At 38.0% G+C, this 19,120-nt stretch overlaps 2 protein-coding genes across 2 annotated transcripts; one reads left to right on the top strand and one right to left on the bottom strand.

Annotated features, from left to right (window-relative positions):
* The first annotated feature begins 7,909 nt into the window (after positions 1–7,909).
* LOC130746129 (cytochrome P450 86A8-like) lies at positions 7,910–10,650 on the top strand. Its single transcript, XM_057598667.1, has one exon. The coding sequence runs from the start codon at positions 8,716–8,718 to the stop codon at positions 10,318–10,320; it is 1,605 nt and encodes a 534-aa protein (XP_057454650.1). The 5' UTR covers positions 7,910–8,715; the 3' UTR covers positions 10,321–10,650.
* A 567-nt stretch (positions 10,651–11,217) lies between these two features.
* On the bottom strand, positions 11,218–17,291 carry LOC130746128 (ascorbate transporter, chloroplastic). Its single transcript, XM_057598666.1, has 11 exons — positions 17,006–17,291; positions 15,856–16,364; positions 15,534–15,641; positions 15,193–15,348; positions 14,406–14,621; positions 13,858–14,067; positions 12,742–12,879; positions 12,272–12,373; positions 12,092–12,157; positions 11,716–11,800; positions 11,218–11,632 (listed from the first exon to the last, which is right to left on the bottom strand). The coding sequence occupies exons 1-11, from the start codon at positions 17,049–17,051 to the stop codon at positions 11,535–11,537; spliced, it is 1,734 nt and encodes a 577-aa protein (XP_057454649.1). The 5' UTR covers positions 17,052–17,291; the 3' UTR covers positions 11,218–11,534.
* Between the last annotated feature and the right edge of the window lie 1,829 nt (positions 17,292–19,120).

Genomic DNA, 19,120 nt, shown 5'->3' with positions numbered 1-19,120 from the left:
CATGTCAGCTCATTAATCCCACGTGGCCATGCCACATGGGCAATCAGAGCTCCGACGTTGACCCAGATCTCCGGAGGGACCAAAACCAAATGTTTTGGCAAAGGTTAGGGACTAAAGCCCCATTTACTCCGGCGAGGGACGAAAACCATACATATGGTAAAGGTAAGGGACCAAAAACTTATTTAAGCCAAGATGCAACATCAACAAAGACTGTAATGAAAATTTTGGGCATCTCATACAACCTGCAAAATTGAAAATTATACAAACAGCTTGTAAAGGTGTGACCACATCTATAAGATTAGCTAAGCAAAGGAGTGGTAGCTATTGAATTTAGCACAATAAACTAGGATCGAGTAATCTTTGTTTATTAATTGGTTGTGTCACTTGCAATAAAATGTTCTTCTATGAGAATTTTAATAAGGAGAAAGGTATTTTGATACTTCGTAAGCAGAGGTAAATTTATTTGGTTGACAGAATCAAGTTACTACAACTTTGAATCATAATTGCTATCGGTGCTCTATCATTAATGTTATTCATATCTTCGCTGATAAAAAATCAGAATCTATTTGTAGTAAAAGATGGCAATGACTTGCAACTTGCAAAGGCTTCCCCAAACTTTTTTTCTTCCTTAATTAGTATATATAGAGCTTAAGCTACTGAAGTTGCATGTCTGTAATCTTTTAAAAATTATACTAACCTGCAGGTGGTAAATTAGTCATTTTTATGTAATATATCTATTATACTAAATAAACTAATTAATTGAATTAATCGGATAGAGCACGACCCAGTTTCAAATCTGACAGGTAGCACGTTCAAGCTCTCATTCATCCTCTTGAGTTGAGGTAAATCTAAGTGACATTTTAGCATTTGTACCGACACCTTTGTGTGTATTGGACAAGTCATCGCCCCTCACCCTAAATTTTTCTTAATTTGAGTTGTAGTTCATAAACCATAATTTTTGGTATTTACTAAGTTATCATCAAAGCCGGTAGCCGTGAGACCTCACTCATGCAGGGGCGGAACTAAGTAGTGGCAAAATGGGGTGACTGCTCTTAGAGAAAAATTCCCCTTAAAAGAATAATATTCAATGTTGTTTTCGCCCCTCATAAATTTTTTATACAATCTCTTTCAGCTAGTGATTGTTAATTTTGTTTGATGTGTTAAATTTTTATCCCTTACCAAAATTCTCTGGTTCCACGCCTGACCCACGCTCAATATGAAAAACGGTAGGAGATTAGGGTGATGGCTATGGTGTCTTTCAAAATAAGAAGAGCACCGGTGTTTACCATACTTTTTCAGGTGAGATTATAAAATTGTTATTAGTGTATACATCAATTTTTAAAGATGAAATAGGATTAAAAAGAATATTTTAATCATTTCAATGTTCCAATATTAACCATCTATGGTAACACAAGACATTATAAGCTCAACCCATTGTGTAGGAAAACTCAATTATGGTTAATGGTAACTCGCAACCGACTTTCGCACCTCATCGAGGTTTGCGACAAGGAGATCCTCTTTCTCCTTACTTATTCATTTTGTGTGGAGAAGCATTTTCAGCTTTAATTCAGCGTGCTATAGTTAATTCTACTTTACATGGCGTGAAGATTGCCCGATCTGCGTTTGTTATCTCACATCTCTTGTTTGCAGATGACAGTATTCTTTTTGCCCGAGCGTCGGTTCAGGAAGCAGAATGTGTGAAAACCATTCTAGCAACCTATGAACGCACTTCTGGGCAGGTGATAAATTTGGACAAGTGCATGTTTTCTGTTAGCCGTAATGTGCCAGAGAACCGTTATTATGAGCTACAACAACTATTGAATGTGAAGGCAGTTGAAAGTTCTGATAAGTACTTGGGGCTCCCTACCATCATTAGGAAGTCGAAAAACCAAATTTTCCAGTTCGTGAAAGAGAGGGTCTGGGAGAAGCTCAAGGGATGGAAAGAGAAGACTTTGTCTAGGGCAGGGCAAGATGTGCTAATTAAAGTTGTAGCACAGGCAATACCTTCATATGTTATGTCATGCTTTCTTTTACCGGATGGCCTCTGCCATGAGATTGAGAGTATGATTTCACGATTTTATTGGGGAGGAGATGTTACCCGTCGTGGTATTCACTGGGTCAAGTGGGGAACTTTGTGCCGGCCTAAGCAGGATGGCAGACTCGGTTTCAGGGATTTCAAATCTTTTAATCTAGCCTTGGTGGCAAAGAACTGGTGGAGGATCTTTAATGGCCCAGACTCTCTCCTTGGTAGAGTCTTTAAAGCGGTCTACTTCCCAGCTCAATCAATGATTGGTGCCAAAAAAGGTTATCACCCGAGTTTTGCATGGTCTAGTATTTTGAAGACGGCAGATATGGTTCAAAAGGGGAGTGCATGGAGAATTGGAAATGGCAACAATGTTCGAATTTGGGATGATAGTTGGCTCCCTCATGGTGCTCCAATTAATTATAGGCATGATGTGGTGGTGGAGCTCCAACTTAAGTTTGTGTCTGATCTACTTCAAGCGGATAAAAGGGCTTGGAACAAGGAATTGGTGGAATGGACATTCTGTCCAGCTACTGCAGCTCGTATATTGGCTGTCCCTCTACCCATTAATCCAGCTGATGATCTTTTTTACTGGTTGGGAACGTCCGATGGCTTCTATACGGCGAATTCCGGGTACTCCTTCCTCCAACAATTTAACTTGTCATGCTTCCACGTCTTCTTCTACATCTGCTGGTGCTTGTCTTGAGACGAGGTTGTGGCGGAAATTCTGGAAGGCTAAGTCTTTACCACGGGTGAAAGAGGTTGCTTGGAGGGTGTACGTTGGGGCGCTGCCAACTCGCATGAGCTTGCGGAACAGATAGGTTGACGTGGATCCGAGTTGTCCAGTATGTGGGGAGGAGGATGAGACGCTTGAGCATCTCTTCCTTCGCTGTAATGTCTCAAGGAGCTGCTGGTTTGTCAAGCTTGGTGTAAGGGTTGACCCAGGTACACTCTTCATTGATTTCATGCGAGAGGTTCTCCAACAGCGGGAAAGTTGGTTTGTGGTGGAGGTGCAAAACATGATATATTGTTTGTGGGAAGCTAGGAACCGGTGGTTGTTTGAGGAGAGAAAGTTTGATTTCGCAACGGTAATCGCACGCATGCAAACGCTGGGGACAGTGGCACCGATCCCAACTCACGCGAGTGAGGAACCACAACTTGGGCATGCGGTTTGGAGTAGACCAGCAGCTTCAGTTATCAAGGTTAATGTTGATGCCTCCATGGGAAGGGATAATCTAGCTGGTTTCGGGTTTGTGGCTCGTGATAGTGAGGGAGAAGTTCTTGCAGCAGGATCGACTTACCCAACGGTGGCCTCGTCCTCAACGATAGCTGAAGCTCTTTGCCTCCGGTGGGTGATGGAGATTTCTTCCTAGTTGGGGTTCCGACATGTCCAGTTTGAGACGGACTCTTTGCAGTTGTACTACGCTTGGAAGAAAGGCACGGGGAGATCTGTTTTATTTTCTGTCATTCATGACTGTATTAGTTTTTTGCGGTTATTTGACTTTGTTGATTTATCCTTTGTCCGTAGACAATGAAATACTTGTGCTGATTTCATGGTTCGGAATGCCTCTACCCTTTCCGATGTGATTTGGATAGAGGAGGGCCCTCCGGGTTTGTTTTGCCTCTTGCAGGCGGACCTTTTGCCTTCTATGCCGACTTCGATTTATTTTAAAGTTTGCTACGTTCAAAAAAAATACTAACCATCTATTATCAAAATTGGTCTATACCCCAATGTGTTGGTACCCCTCTTATTTTGAGAAGCAAGAGTAACATTTGCCAGGAGATTAGGGGACCCGGAGATTAGCTATAAAGAATTTTTTTTGTTAAGATTCCTTTAAAAGAGAAATTCCTAATTGAAGTGTTGAATGCTATCACGGATTTTAGGCTTTTAGACATTGAAAAATTCAACAATTAGCCATGCCTACATCAGCTGTTATGAATCCCGCAATCAACATAAATGCATAAACAAAAGGTTATAGGTATTGGACCGCTAAGGCGTTAACCAAATAAAACCCATATAGATATTTTAACTTTTAATTGGAGAGTGACTGAAATTGAAGCCACATGACCAGAATTATAATCATTCATCGATATCGGCTGTCACACCATCCTAAATCATATATGTTTCATGCTCAATAATAAATGTTGAATTGGTATATATAATGGGAAGATGCCACCACTTCGAAATTAAATTATTTTAAAATCATAAGCGTGATGTATTGATTGCTCACCTCGTCATTTAACAATGAGTTTTGAGAGTTCAATCAAAGTCTATGGAAATGAATTATAATCTGTGATAGTTGTTAATCGCTTAATTTGAGCACCTGCGCCGGAAGAATGATCAGCTAGTAGTTACTACTGTCATCAACAGTGAGTGTTCCAAAACTATCAATCATTTTAACAATATATTGACTTGATCTTGATATGGCCCAATGAAAGCATGCATGTCGCCCACAGAATTTGTTTTTTGCTTGGTTACCCCAACATGATTAACAACTGCCCTCCAACTACGATTCATGAAGTTTTCACCTAATAAGCCACCCCTTTTTTTTTTTTTAAATTGAATGCCTTTTAGCATGCAAACATCAACCACATATTCAATTCTAGGTGTTGTCTAGCATCAATATTCAGCAAAATCATCAAGGATCACAAACAAGAACTGAATTATACTATCTCACTCTCTTTATTTGGTTTATTTGTGAGTTTTAAATTAGCTAGACAGTGCACTATCTTGCTGCATGTGCTGTTATATCTTGGCATCAATGACTTGAATGAATCCCAAATTCAGCATTATTAAGTTACTGTGCATCTTATCTGGAAAAGTAGTACTCCTACAAAGATTTTAATTTGAATGTATACAAAGCTGAAAAGATTTTTATACAATCAACTAATTAGATTTGAAATATGTGTCACATCAAATTATTAATCAATTAAATCAAAAAATTATTTTTTTACATATCTTTAATTAAAATCTAATTAGTTGAGATTGTAAATTTCAAAAAAAAAATTAGTTGAGATAGTAATTTTTTTATACGATCAGTGTAGTACCTTTGTCTCATATACAAATTAACACAATGGATTTTAATTTTTCTTATTAGTTAGCTGACGGATAATTTAGTTATGAGTTAGTTAACAGTTACTAACTAGTTATTAGTTGAGTAATGCCATATGTAATTAAAGGGTGTCCACTTATTACATGTCATTATCCTTCCCTTTTTTATAATTTGGTGCTCTAAGTTTATGCAACTATGAGCCTGAAGAGGCTTGAGAAGGAAATATTCGTGAGAACTAGTCACGTAGAATACTTGGAGAATTGGTGGATAAATTTGGTGGTGACCAAGGACTAGATGATAGATAGCCTAAGACTTATGGGCGAATCGAGATAAATCTTTGAACATTTCTCTTAACCTTTACTCTTTTGCTTACTTGTTATCATTTCGCTACTACTAGCAATGGGTTTTATTGAAAAACTTTAGAAATTAGTTTTACCTACAATGTTTACCTTAGGAAAAGTTTGCAAATTTTTTTAAGACACAATATTCAATCTCCTTCTTGTGACACAGATCATTTCACAAGGTTCTTATGACCAAGGTTTTGAAGATCAAAGGTTCTGACGGACAAAGTTATGAGAAATAAACTAAGGTTCAGTTATTTGTTATTCTAATCTCTCTAATCAAAGATATAGTGTTTCAACGCTTCGTCCCTTAATCAAATGGTTACGAGTTCGATTTTCACAGGTGATTTTCTTGCTTCTTCGTTGGGGAAGCAACTTGATGCTCGCGCTGTTGACGAAAGTGTTAGTCATTGTCATCTTTGGAGCTTGACTTTCGTGACTTCGTTATTTAGATGGATAGGTGCTTTGCCGTATTTAACTTCTATTATCAGAGATTGTATTTCTGTTTCGTTTTTTTTTTAATTTATTTCAGTACGTTTTTACTTGGTTGTAGGACGAGAAATCTAGCTGCTCATTATTTTATGGTTAAAATTTGCCCTCTCTACTCATTGTTTTTTTGGTCTGGATTGATGACTTTTATGTTAGTTTGAAGTCGTCCTTACCACTAATGTAAGCTCTATTGCCGTTGAATGATAATGAGCACATTTACTGTTAAGAGGATTTTTTTTTACCACAGAAGCATAGTCACCTTCACACTGCCTCAAATATGTAAATTATTAGCTTATAATTCCAAAGCAAAGATGTGTCTATATCATTTTCCTCATTACTCTATTGACTTTCTTTCACCATAAACATAATCTCTTCAATGTTCAAATGACTCAAAATTGCTTAAAGTGTCCTAGAAGAAATCTAAAATAGAAATTTTTTATTAAAAGATTTTGCACTGAATACTCAAACAAATACTCACTATTTTAGTAGTAGTATAATTTGTAATTTTTAACACCCAAAACACTTTAATTGAACCCCACCACACCAAGTTTAATTTTCTGGACCATTAATTCTTTCTGGATTTGACAGTATACCAATCAAGTGCCAGAAAATGTAAACATGACGACAATATTCTGTTTTGTAGCAACATGTAACCACTAAACAAACGTTGACCATTTGCACTCTTGAAGGCTCCATGCATGAGACAAGAGATCATAATAATTATAAGAGTTTGGTTCTGTTACGTTTTCAACACACGAGAAAAACTGAACTCATCTTCGAGTCATAACTTACCTATCCAGTGAGAAAATTAAACTCGTTTTTGTAATGTTGCAGGCACATGCATGCGCTAAGCCATTCTGCTTTGACTAATTCTGCAACCACTAATTTGGGTTTGTGATACTAGAACTTCTTCAAAAGCAACTGAGCAAAATTGATTCAGATCACCTAGCGGCCGGCTAGCTAGCCTACCGGGTTTCCAAACACAGATTCTGAACTTAAGAAACTATGGAGTTTATTTTATGATAAAATTATTGATATCAAGTGACTACACAATCAAATTAATATTTTGTATGATGAAGTAAGTTCAAAACAGCTGATGATCATAGAACCCATTCGAAATGAGTTATTTTGGTTTATCTTATAGCATAAACGTTTTTGTGAGTGTTTGAAAGAACTTATATTATATCAATAACATATGATCTACTTATAAGCGGTCTTAAGTTTATTTTCTTAAACTATTCAAATTACCTTCAAATTATGTTATGAATAAGAGTTTTTCTTATTTATAATATATATAATATATTTTCAAGTTATTTTAATAATTTTTTACATTAACTTATGAATAACTGTTGATATGATAAACGTTACACATAAATACTTAATTAACTTATTTAACTATTTACAAAAAAAATTTGAATACTTACATAATATAAACACATTCATGTTATAAGATAAGCTATTGAAATGGAGCTATATAACTATAAATAAAAAGCTTACGAATCTTATTTTACGTAGATCAACTTATAAACTTTGTCCAAGTTGGGCTCCATTTTCTAATATCTTGAGTTCTTCTCACCTATTTTACTTAACTTCTATCTACCACCTAAGTGAGGAACAAGAAGAAGAATACATTGGAATGTGTTGAGGATTGAGCAGAGGTTGAAGCCAATTTTGTATTGAATTAATTCTGACAGCGTTTAGTTTGACTTTGGCTCAAAACCACCATAGGCATGAGGCATGTACAGTCATCCCAACCACCATTAATGAACAGAGCAGGTCAACTCTGCGACTGTGATGAATCCTAGAATAATTGTTGTAGTTTTTGTTCATGATTTTCATATCTTTTATTCAAAATTTATCTTATTTTTTACTACTACTCGGTTTTGCAGGGAATGGAATGCAGAGATGATAAGATGACAGTTCACCCATATAAATGAAATAAATTGTTGGTAGGTTTGCTCACCAAAACCATAACCAAACCCCACTTGGCAACACACCTTTTAATTTTTTCACTACTTATAACTTTGTTACATGACCACTACCTCCCTCATTCACAAAAACAGAACTTGCATGTTCTCTTTTTTTTTCTCCTTCTCTGATTCTTGTTTTACTTTACCACCCTCCCCTCTCTTTTCCTCTCCATGTTCCTCAACTACTCTCATTTATTTCCCTTCATTGATTGCCAACACCCTGTTGCATTTCCTGTATAATTTGTTGTGAGATAGATAGAGAGAGATAACAAGAAAGAAAGAACCTCCACTGCTCTTTCCACTTCCAGCAGAGAGAAAAAAAAGAGAGAGAGACAGGTGGGTATCCTTCACCTTTAAAATCTTCAACAACCTCTCAGAGGCAGCATTTATCATGCTGCATCTCATGGCTTTAGTAAGAGAGAGAATTGTGTGGTGCAATGTCAAAACCACCACTCTGGCTACATTTACTACTTCACCTATAAATCTCTCTCCATAACCAACTCACTCCCTCATAATATTACCACTACTCTCACTCCAATCCACACACTCTTCTCACTCTAGTCTCCTCCATTTTCTTTCTCCCCCACTCACATTCCCTCAAATAAACCACACTCCTTATCCCACCTCATCTCTAAACCTAAACCCTCAACCTTTTCATGAAACAAATGCTCTTCCCGCACACTCAGAACCTCTCTTGAAAGTACTTTTGACTACAAACATTTTCCCCGGGAAAGAAACAAAACTTTCCTAGAGAGAAAAAATCTTGAAGTTTCTTGTGGTTTTTGACATTTGATTCCAGACAAAGATTGCAAGTTTTCAAAAACGTGTAGTGCAGTAAAATGGAAACTTGTACGGCTATACTACTTTTAACGGCGATTACGGTTTACCTGCTATGGTTCACGTTCATCTCACGGTCACTGAGAGGTCCACGTGTCTGGCCCTTATTGGGCAGCCTCCCGGGTCTCATCGAGAATTGTGACCGCATGCATGACTGGATCTGCGATAACCTCCGCGCGTGCGGCGGCACGTACCAAACCTGCATCTGCGCCATCCCCTTTCTGGCGAAGAAGCAAGGTCTCGTGACTGTCACGTGCGACCCGAGGAATCTGGAGCACATTCTCAAGACCCGGTTCGATAACTACCCGAAGGGTCCCACATGGCACGCGGTGTTTCACGATCTTCTCGGCGACGGGATCTTCAACTCCGACGGGGATACGTGGTTGTTTCAGCGCAAAACCGCCGCGCTGGAATTTACCACGAGGACGCTGCGCCAAGCCATGGCTCGCTGGGTGAGCCGAGCCATTAAGGATCGGCTCTGCAAGGTGCTGAAACAAGCCGAGCTGAAAGCGGAGGCGGTGGATCTGCAGGATCTGATGCTGAGGCTCACGTTTGACAACATTTGTGGACTGGCCTTTGGGAGGGACCCGCAGACGTGCGCTCAGGGGCTGCCGGAGAATGAGTTCGCCACCGCGTTCGACCGCGCCACCGAGGCGACGCTGCAGCGGTTTATATTGCCGGAGGTGTTGTGGAAGATGAAGAAATGGCTTCGGCTTGGATTGGAAGTTAGCTTGAGCCGGAGCCTTGGCCACGTGGACGAGCATTTGTCGAGTGTGATTGAGAAGAGGAAATTGGAGTTGCTGAATCAGCAGAAGGATGGGACCCACCATGATGACTTGCTGACTAGGTTTATGAGGAAAAAAGAGTGTTACTCGGATGAGTTTCTGCAACACGTGGCGCTGAATTTCATCCTAGCTGGACGTGACACGTCGTCGGTTGCGCTGAGCTGGTTTTTCTGGCTGGTGACTCAGAATCCGAGGGTGGAGGAGAAGATCCTACGTGAGATCTCGACCGTCCTGGTGGAGACACGTGGTGATGATTTGGAAAAATGGGTTGACGAGCCGTTGGTGTTTGAGGAGGTTGACCGCTTGGTTTACCTCAAGGCTGCCTTGTCCGAGACGCTAAGGTTGTATCCTTCCGTGCCCGAGGATTCGAAGCATGTGGTGGCCGACGATGTGTTGCCGGACGGGACATTTGTCCCGGCCGGATCGTCGGTGACATATTCGATATACTCGGCCGGGAGGATGAGGTCAACATGGGGTGAGGATTGCATGGAGTTTCGACCAGAGAGGTGGTTGTCATTGGATGGGACAAAATTTGTCCAGCATGATCCTTTCAAGTTTGTTGCTTTCAATGCTGGTCCTAGGATATGCTTGGGGAAGGATTTGGCTTATTTGCAGATGAAGTCCATTGCCTCCGCGGTGCTCCTCAACCACCGGCTTGAAGTGGTACCTGGCCACCAGGTGGAGCAGAAGATGTCACTCACGTTGTTCATGAAAAATGGGCTCAAGGTCAATGTGCACCGCAGGGATTTGAAGGGAGTTTTGGCAAGTATACAGAAAGAAAAAGAAAGAGAAGGAGAAGTTCAGGTGAAAGATTCCAGATAGGTTTGAGATGCAATGCAATTGATTGGAAGTTTCTGTGGCTTTCACTGGATGCATGATCAAATGAGAATTGAGCCATTGGAGCTTCAACTTACAGAACAAGAGAAAATTATTTCCTTTTTGATTTAAGAAAGGGTAAATTCATGGTTTCTTATAAATTTTATAACTCATAACTGATATGAGAAGTGTCGGTGGATTTCTTTTTCTTGGGTCTTGGGGGTGGATCAATGCTAATCCATCTTTCATATAGAGTCCTTGCAAATATTCATTGTATTCTTTATTTCTTGTTTGTTCTGATGTTTACTATTTATTTTTACTGGTTTCAAGATATTACTCCCTCCGTCCCTAATTATAAGCTAAAGTTGTAAAAATCACACTTATTAAGAAAGCCTTAATTGATGCATTGGTTTTCAAAAAAAATGTACAACTTTCTATGTTTACCCCTATTTATGATAACACTTTTTCATCATTGTACTACTAATGGTGGTGCTCCACTACCAATAAATGCAAGGGTGAATATGAAAAGAAATATTAACTTTTGCAAGGTTAGCTTATATTTAGTGACACAAAAAAAGTCTCAATGTTAGCTTATAATTAGGGACGGAGGGAGTATGTAAGAACAAGATTCACATTTAACAGGGTTGAATGTTGATGTTCATAAAAGAATGCCTTACGCTTTATTTAGGTTCAATGATCGGATTTTACTTACCTGGCTTGTATAATTTCCAGGCTTTGTGTCATGTCTTCAGGATGATTGCTTTGCTTTAGAGTTAATTTCAGAAAATCTGCAAAATTCAACTAAATAATAGTATACATCTGTGTTTCAGTTTAATGCCTAGTTTAAAAATTACAGTTCTTAAGTTATATTCTGGTTCTAGGATGGAAGTTGGAATGCACAAATTGAACCAAAAGAATTAGTCAAATAGCATGTATGGTATTAAATATGCTTTTAAGTTACATTGGTGGAAACTACCCACCTACTTATCTATAGACAAAGCATTTAAATCATATGATAAGGCATTAGCAAAAAATTTATGGAAAAGGAAAAATAAAGGCCTAGCTATTTTGATTGAAAACTTTGATGGTGACTCTTTTCTATTTTGGCAGGGTGCTTTTACGCTTCCAAGTTTGGTCATCGGATTTTTGTTCCATCTTTTTTACCCTGTAATCTCTGTGGCTTATGTAGTCTGCACCTTCCTTGACTGACATTACATCCTTCAGTCAAGAATTTTCTCACCAGTTGAAAAGATATTCCAGACTAATGTGCCTATTATGTACAGTACAACAGCAACCTTAAACACATCATTCCAGGAACCTGCAACAACAGATTGCGTATAAGTGAATGACCACGACAACCAATGTAGAAAGGTTAAAAACATAAACAGAGCGCGCACTCACCTCGTTGGAGTATGTATCCAGTCGCAGCAGTACCAAAAACACCAGCAAGCACTCCAGCAGTATTTGACAGTCCCAACAATACTCCCTGAAATTTAAAAATAAATAACATCCTTATATACTCATATTGAAAGAAAATACTATAAAATGAGAGCAAAGTCGAGTAATGGATAACTTTGGCATCATTTCTAAACATTATAGTGTCATCAAAATACTCAGGTTCAGCTCACAACAAGTGTCACCAAATAAAACTCAAGCAAGGAGAGCATGTTTTTAGTCTCTAGACTGTTTGGTGGTTTGAGGACATGTTTTTTTATGTACTCAAAAGGAAAAAACATAAATCACTCCTGGTATGAAAATTAAAATAGCAATAACTCACAGCATAGCGTGGTCCAATGTCTTGGTGATTGGAATATAAACCAGATTGCGAAAATGCATCAGATCCCTGTAAAGGAAACAATAGGTTATGTTTTATATTATGTAACTCTGCATAACTTTAAATCCTATGCAGACATGCTTTATAGGAATCTATGGCTATGCATATTGATCTAGCTCAAACCTGACTGCAAGCCATGCACAGTATTGCCATGGCGGGTGTTTTGACATGGCTTAGCTGTGTAAGAAAAAACGCAGGACCCAGAAATCCGATTGACTGCATGATCTGGCAAAATAAGAAATATTTTAAAAGGTGCAAAATGAAATTGAATCAGTATATATATCCACTGCCATTACTTACTGATTTAGATTTAATCAGGAAGAATATTTTTATCCTGGAAAAGTACTTTAAAAAAATCACAACAAAATTTGGCTTCTTCTGAAAACTGAAATGAATGCCCCAGTACACTACTATGTGATTAAAAAAAATATAATAAGAGGAACCTGTCTTATTAATCAAGATTAGCTTCCATATTAGGCAGTTATTTTTATCAAGGGGTGAAAACGTAAAGTATTGTGCATAGAAATATTACAAATTGTACAGGAATTTACAATGTTGGAAAAACACTGTTGCAAGAGTAGTGATTTTCTTACCTTTCGAACAGCTGTTATAGAAAATCCTTTACTAACAAGTGTGTCAGCAATCCAGCCTCCTATGTTTGCAAAAGCAGCCATGGTTAACCATGGCAAGACGCACAAGAGGCCAGATTCAGTGAGGTTGAATTTCAGAACCTGAAAAAAATATCAATTAGCTCATTCATTAAATGGACTAAATATTTCATGAATTTCTTTATCTGTTTTTCTATGGTCGATTGTATTACATAACCATTCAAGTTAGATCAAGACTTCAATCATATCCTAGTGTCTCCATATCTCCATAATTTGAAAAAATCCACAGTTAAGAGTAAAGCAAATTTTACTCGACTTATCTTCAAGCAACAAGAAATATAAATAGCTCTCGGCTCGAGTTTAACAGTCGAGAGAAAATGGTAGATGCGCCTTAACATCAGAATTCCAAATAACAAATAATGTTTTTATCTTTGGACAAATTATGCAGCCAACTAAAGTGCATTGTGGTTGAAAACAATGAGCACGTGTAATATACAAAATCTTACTGTTAAGTAAGATCAGAATTATGTGGACAGTTGGATGGGTATCACACAACTCCACAGCTGGAAAGTTTCTATATATTCTAGCTGATAATTAACTCTAGACTACAATTATGGCTATAAGCATTGTGGTTAAAAGTCCTGAAGAATTCTGAAGGAGGCCTAACTTAACCCAAAAGCTAGCTCAAGAGTTAAGGTTTGCACAACCATATATAAGCAATTGCTTGACCACATCTCTAGCCAATGTGGGACTCTAACACACCCCCTCACGCCCAGTGTAGAACATCTGGAGCGTGGAATGAAACGGGTGGCCCAAATATGGGAGGTCTCCACAACAAATGGATCTAGGATAGGGGCCCAGGCCCATGGTCAGATAACCATTGGCTCTGATACCATGAAGAAATTGGGAGGCCTATACTCAACCACAAAAGCTAGCTCAAGAGTTAAGGTTTGCACAACCATATATAAGCAATTGCTTGACCACATCTCTAGCCAATGTGGGACTCTAACAAATTCAAATATTTTAGATTATAGAAAGTATGGTCAAGGGCATGTATAAAAGCATTTAAGAATACTAAAAAAATTTAAAAAAGGTTAGTACCTGATTGTAGTACGTAGGCATCCAGGTTAATAGGATAAATGTGCCCCAGTTGTGGCAGAAGTGAGAGACAATTAAAGCCCAAACAGGTGGTTTTGATAAAATTAATTTCCAAGGAATAACTGTCACAGGTTCTTTTGAAACACTGCCTCCAAGTATGAGCCTTTTCTCTTCTTCCCCAACATCTGGGTCGTCATTTGGTGAGCTGTATGCCTGGAAGAGCCCAACAGAAGGGAAGAGATATGAGAATCAGCTTGCTCAGGAGGAATTACAAATTGTCGTTCACATTTATACAACTCCAGTGATATTACACAAGATAAGCAATTTACTCAATCTGTAGTCAATGGACCATTAATTGATTATTACTTGCAAAAAAACATAGTATTGAAGTCATATGTTATGCAACACTCCATGAGACAGTCCCTTAACAACTCTGCCCTAAACATGAAAATATACTTTATAGGGTTGGCAGAGAGTGGAAATGCTTTTTACTCTCAAAACAATTTTTTCCAATCAGAAATTCATTGAAATTTTTGTAAAAGCTGACTTACTTTGCTCAACCATACGGCAAACCAGATACTACCAAGGGATCCAAATGAGTAAAACACTGACGGCCACCCAAATTTCTGGATTAGAAAAGGTGAGACTGCCAAGCCTGTCACAGAACCAAGGTACATGCCACTATATACTAGTGCAAGTGATCTGCTTCTCTCTGATACTGGAATCCACTTGGAAAGTAAATTGTTCATTGCAGGCATGGCAACACCCTAAAAACAAAGAATTAGAATATCTTGTCACCAAATCATAGGAACAAAAATCATTTCTATACTCAGCACAGACCATAGACATAAGATCACTCCAATGTGAAAATATCTTTCATTTGATAGCATTACTTGTCCCTGCTAACGTTGATGTAGTCTTCTACATCACTTTATGTTGTGATACCAAGTGTGAGTAAGTCCCACATTGGAAGATAATGATAACTTTGAGCGGTTTATAAGTGAAAGGACCCATACACCTATGCCTTAAGGTTTTGGGTGAAAGATGTAGTGTCCAACTCACTTGTGGTTTGCTCTATAATGCCCAATGTGGATGATCCCCCGTAGTTTAAATCATCTCCTTTGTTTGGCCCAACACTTTCAATGTCAGTTTTAAAGGGGAGAAAACAAGTAAATAACTAACTGTGCTCAAAGTTACTTATCCAAGTTTTCCTTCTTGCTTAAACTGCCAATTCATTTTTTTGTAACAAAGAAATATGGACAAGTGAGCTTATGAATTAAATTAGATTCACCAAGATAGATTGAGTCATAAATGTTGTATAGCTATAGATGGACCAACCTCGCCAATTCCCATGAAGGCACGCATAATAAGCAGACATGGAAGCCCAAGCCTTGCAGCAATAGGAGTAAAAACCGTTGCAATTGACCACCAGATAACTCCAAAACCCAGTACTACCTTTCCACCAAGTTTGTCTGCCCATATGCCACCAAGTATCTAACCCAAAAAAGTTCAGTCAGTTTGAAAGCAATGTGATTACAATTTTTTATGTACGAGCAAGAACAGTATATGTTATGACAGGTTAAACCAGCAGTGGTACTAAAATGTTTACTAGGAGCCAGGAGGGGATTAATTTTTGAAACAAATTTCTTGCTAACATATGTTATGTATATCAGTCACACCTGAGTAAGTAGATATCCCCAGAAAAAAGATGACTGAATTAGGCCAACTGTTGCACTGTTCCAGTTGAACTCTTGAGACATTGGAAGTATAGCTATGCTCATGTTTACCTATAAAATATAATGAAAATCTAAGTACATCAGCAAGCAAGACAAATAACAATTAAAGGCAACATAATTCTTTTCTACTTTGAGTATGTTGACAGAAAAAAAAATAAAAACAAATAAGGCTACTATGACTAATGATCAGCTGAACAACCTACTTTACTTTTCAAGTAAGCAGACATCATAACTGAAACCATAAATACCAGAGTAAGTTACTCACGCGATCCATGTTACACAGAAGAAATGCAAAAAAACATAGCAGTACAATAACCCAACGCTTCGGAAACTGCTGCTTCCGAGGAGATGATTGTTGCAGATCTCCTTGCAGAAGAATGGCTTCACCAGTCCCTTCAGCTGATTGTAGTGGATCCATATTTGTTTCGGCATTTTCATACTCATCAGACTTGTAACAAGCCCGGAACTTATTCGCTTTGCCAACCTCAGGCAGTGGCCGCTTTCTTCTGCCCAAACCAAGTCCATATACTTCCCTACATTCAACATTACTACCGCAATAGGGAGCTGGAAAAGGGTACGATTCACTTCTTCTGCAGGCCTTTAGTTTTGAAACTCTCTCTACCAAAAGTGAATTAGTTTGATAATTCACTGCATGCTGGCACCTCGAGATAGGATCCTTTGTAATCCAGCCACTGTATCGGGTAGCAGATACACCAGAAACAGAAATCCCCCCTGTTTGAAGTGATAGATCCTTTCCTGATCTACATACATTTCCTGCCAATATCAAACAAAATTCCGGCTAAAATTCTCTCGCGCTGGTTACAATAGTGATCAATACAATCCAAAATTAGACCACAGAGGTTCTCATCTCACTAAAATCTTCACTCATTATTGCCGAATAAATTATGCTCAAGGCAAGTAAAATAGAATAAATAAATAAAATTTAAAAACTATGCTTCTCCTAGTCCATAACTTCACCTACACTATCATTTATACCTTCAAGCTTCAACTTAATCCCAGAATGATATAGAGCTGTTTATATTATTCTAAAATATAAAAATGCAAATATATGTTGCTAATGCTAATATATGTTGCTAAATTAAGTATTTAATTAGTGGAATTAGTATCAAATGCCATTAATTCATACAATAATTTGACCTGACCTTATTAACTAATGTTATGTAATTAACCAATGCTATATCTCAAAACATTAATTATTTAACTATATATCTCCAAAAGGATTATCCATTTATCGTCTATTCCTCTTGTCTTCTAAAACTCGCTACATGAATTTCTTACTGTAAACCATGAATCTCCATGGAAAAAATCTAGAAAATGAACAAATTGAAATTCATCTGTAAAATCACAATTCACAAAATGCAAGTAACCAGTGAAAGATAAGAAGAAGATTGAACCTGAGGCAAGGAAGTTGCGGTTGGAAATCAAACTACTCATAGCCATTGAAGTGGAGCTGAAGCTGATGCTTGCTTGCTACTGTAGAGAGAGAAGAAGAAGGTGCTTATTTGTCACACCATTCGAAGACGACGTCGTTTTGGATTAGAAATGCTCTGCTGCTGCTTCACTCTGCTCCTTCAGGGACAGGGAAGGAGGAGAGGATGGATAAGCAGAGAGAGAGAGAGACAGTGTGTGTGTGTCAGTGTGTGTGTGTGTGTGTGAGTGAGTTTCCAAAATTTTCACGTTTATTATTATTATTATTCTTGTTTTCTATGTTTAATTTTTAAGGCAATTTTTAATTTTAAGAAGAAGAAGAAGAAGAAGGGAATAAAAATGAAAAAATCAGTGTGTTAGTGGCGTTACAAACCAAGAGAAAGGAGGGTTGAGAGCGTGACACGCGATGCGTCATCCAAACATACCACAAGATGCTCCCATGTTTGTGTAGCTTGTGCTGTACGGTAGGAACTCACCCAAAAGTGCTTTTCCTTTTCTTTTCCAACTTCTAGATAAATAATAATTCATGTTAGGACGAATTACTTTTTCTCATAAAGAAAATTATGAGATAGTTAAGTCAATGTAAGGGCTGAATTGGTAGATGATTTATTAGTACTTGTAGTTGTAAGTGATTTCTAAACTTATTTTGTTGTCGGGAGCCGAACTCACTAAAATTTTATTCATAATTTTTTTTATAAATAACTAATAAGATGAAAGTGAAAATATTGAGATTATTAGTATTATTATTTTTTAGTTTATTTATTGTACTATTCGTGATTTTCATGCTTTGAAAATCTTTGGGATTTTATGGCATTTCATGTTCATACCAGGAATATTCTAGTCCCGAAACATGGTCTTCATGTCCACCGTCAAAAGTGCTTTGTCATTTTGTTTAAGGAGAGAGAGAGAGGTTTGATTTGATTAGAATGGTCCAAAAATATTACTTAAAACATAAAGGCTTAATTGCATATTTGGTCCCTGATGTATCACGATTGTGTGATTTGAGTCCCTTATATTTAAAACGAGCGATTTTAATCCCTCAAGTTCTAATTTATGAAAATTTGGTCCCTCCATCAATTTACCATCCAAATTTAGACGGAATTGATGAGTTGGCATTTATATTAGTAATTTTTTTAATCTTTTTGCCACGTAATTACTGACTTATGCATTAATATTTCTTTCTTATTTAATTTTTTTTCCATGTCAACTTCGTCTTCTCTCAACCCACACCACCATCGTGCGATCCATCCAAAACCCCAATCCCCACTGTGCCATCCTTCCTCGTCCCACCATGGCAACCTGAAATCCCAGATCCCATTGTTTCATGAGACAAGACGCTGCAACAGAGAGAAGGGAGAGATCTGAGATCCGGCGAAAGGGAGGGACCAGAGTCAAGAACGGGAGAGAGAGAGAGGAAAAGACAATGGGGACAGAGGCTCTGCAGCCGAACTTGTGGTGGAAAGGGCTCCTGCTTAAACGGTGACGTTGTGGCTGGAACGACGACGACGATGAAAGAGGCTAGGTGGTCTAAGGCGCAGTGGTGCGGTTTGGAGGAAGGAGCGATGGCTAGTGGTGCACAGCGGCTTGAGGTTGGCTGCGGTGGTGGGGTGGCGGTGTTTTGCTCCCCTTCTCTCTCGATCTCTTTTTTCTCACTTGATTGCTCTAGCCTCTGCAATAATAATGGTGACTACGTGACATTGTTTCTGGAAAATGTTCTCTTGTTGTTCTTAATGGTGAATTGGTGATTTGGGTGGTTAATAATTAGTTGTTTCTGGAAACCTTTTGCTTTTGGGAATCGTTAATGATGGGGGTGATTCCGCGATGATATGTTTGTGGTAATTTTTTGGTAGAGGTGATGATAGGTTTTTGGGAGTTTTTTGTTTTTGTAAAAACAATACTAATATATTTACTTATTTAAAACCATTTAATTCATTTGTTTTTTTATTTAATGACGTGGCATTTTAGTGGGACATAGTGTCAGATCCACGTCATAAATGAGCGCCACACAAGCAAACACCGTTAAAATTTGGATGACAAATTGACGGTAGGATTCAATTTTCACAAATTAGAACTTGAGGGAT

This window comes from Lotus japonicus, chromosome 3 (assembly GCF_012489685.1).
Source record: "Lotus japonicus ecotype B-129 chromosome 3, LjGifu_v1.2".
NCBI classification, from domain to species: Eukaryota; Viridiplantae; Streptophyta; class Magnoliopsida; order Fabales; family Fabaceae; genus Lotus; species Lotus japonicus.
This window is presented reverse-complemented; position numbering and strand designations above follow the sequence as displayed.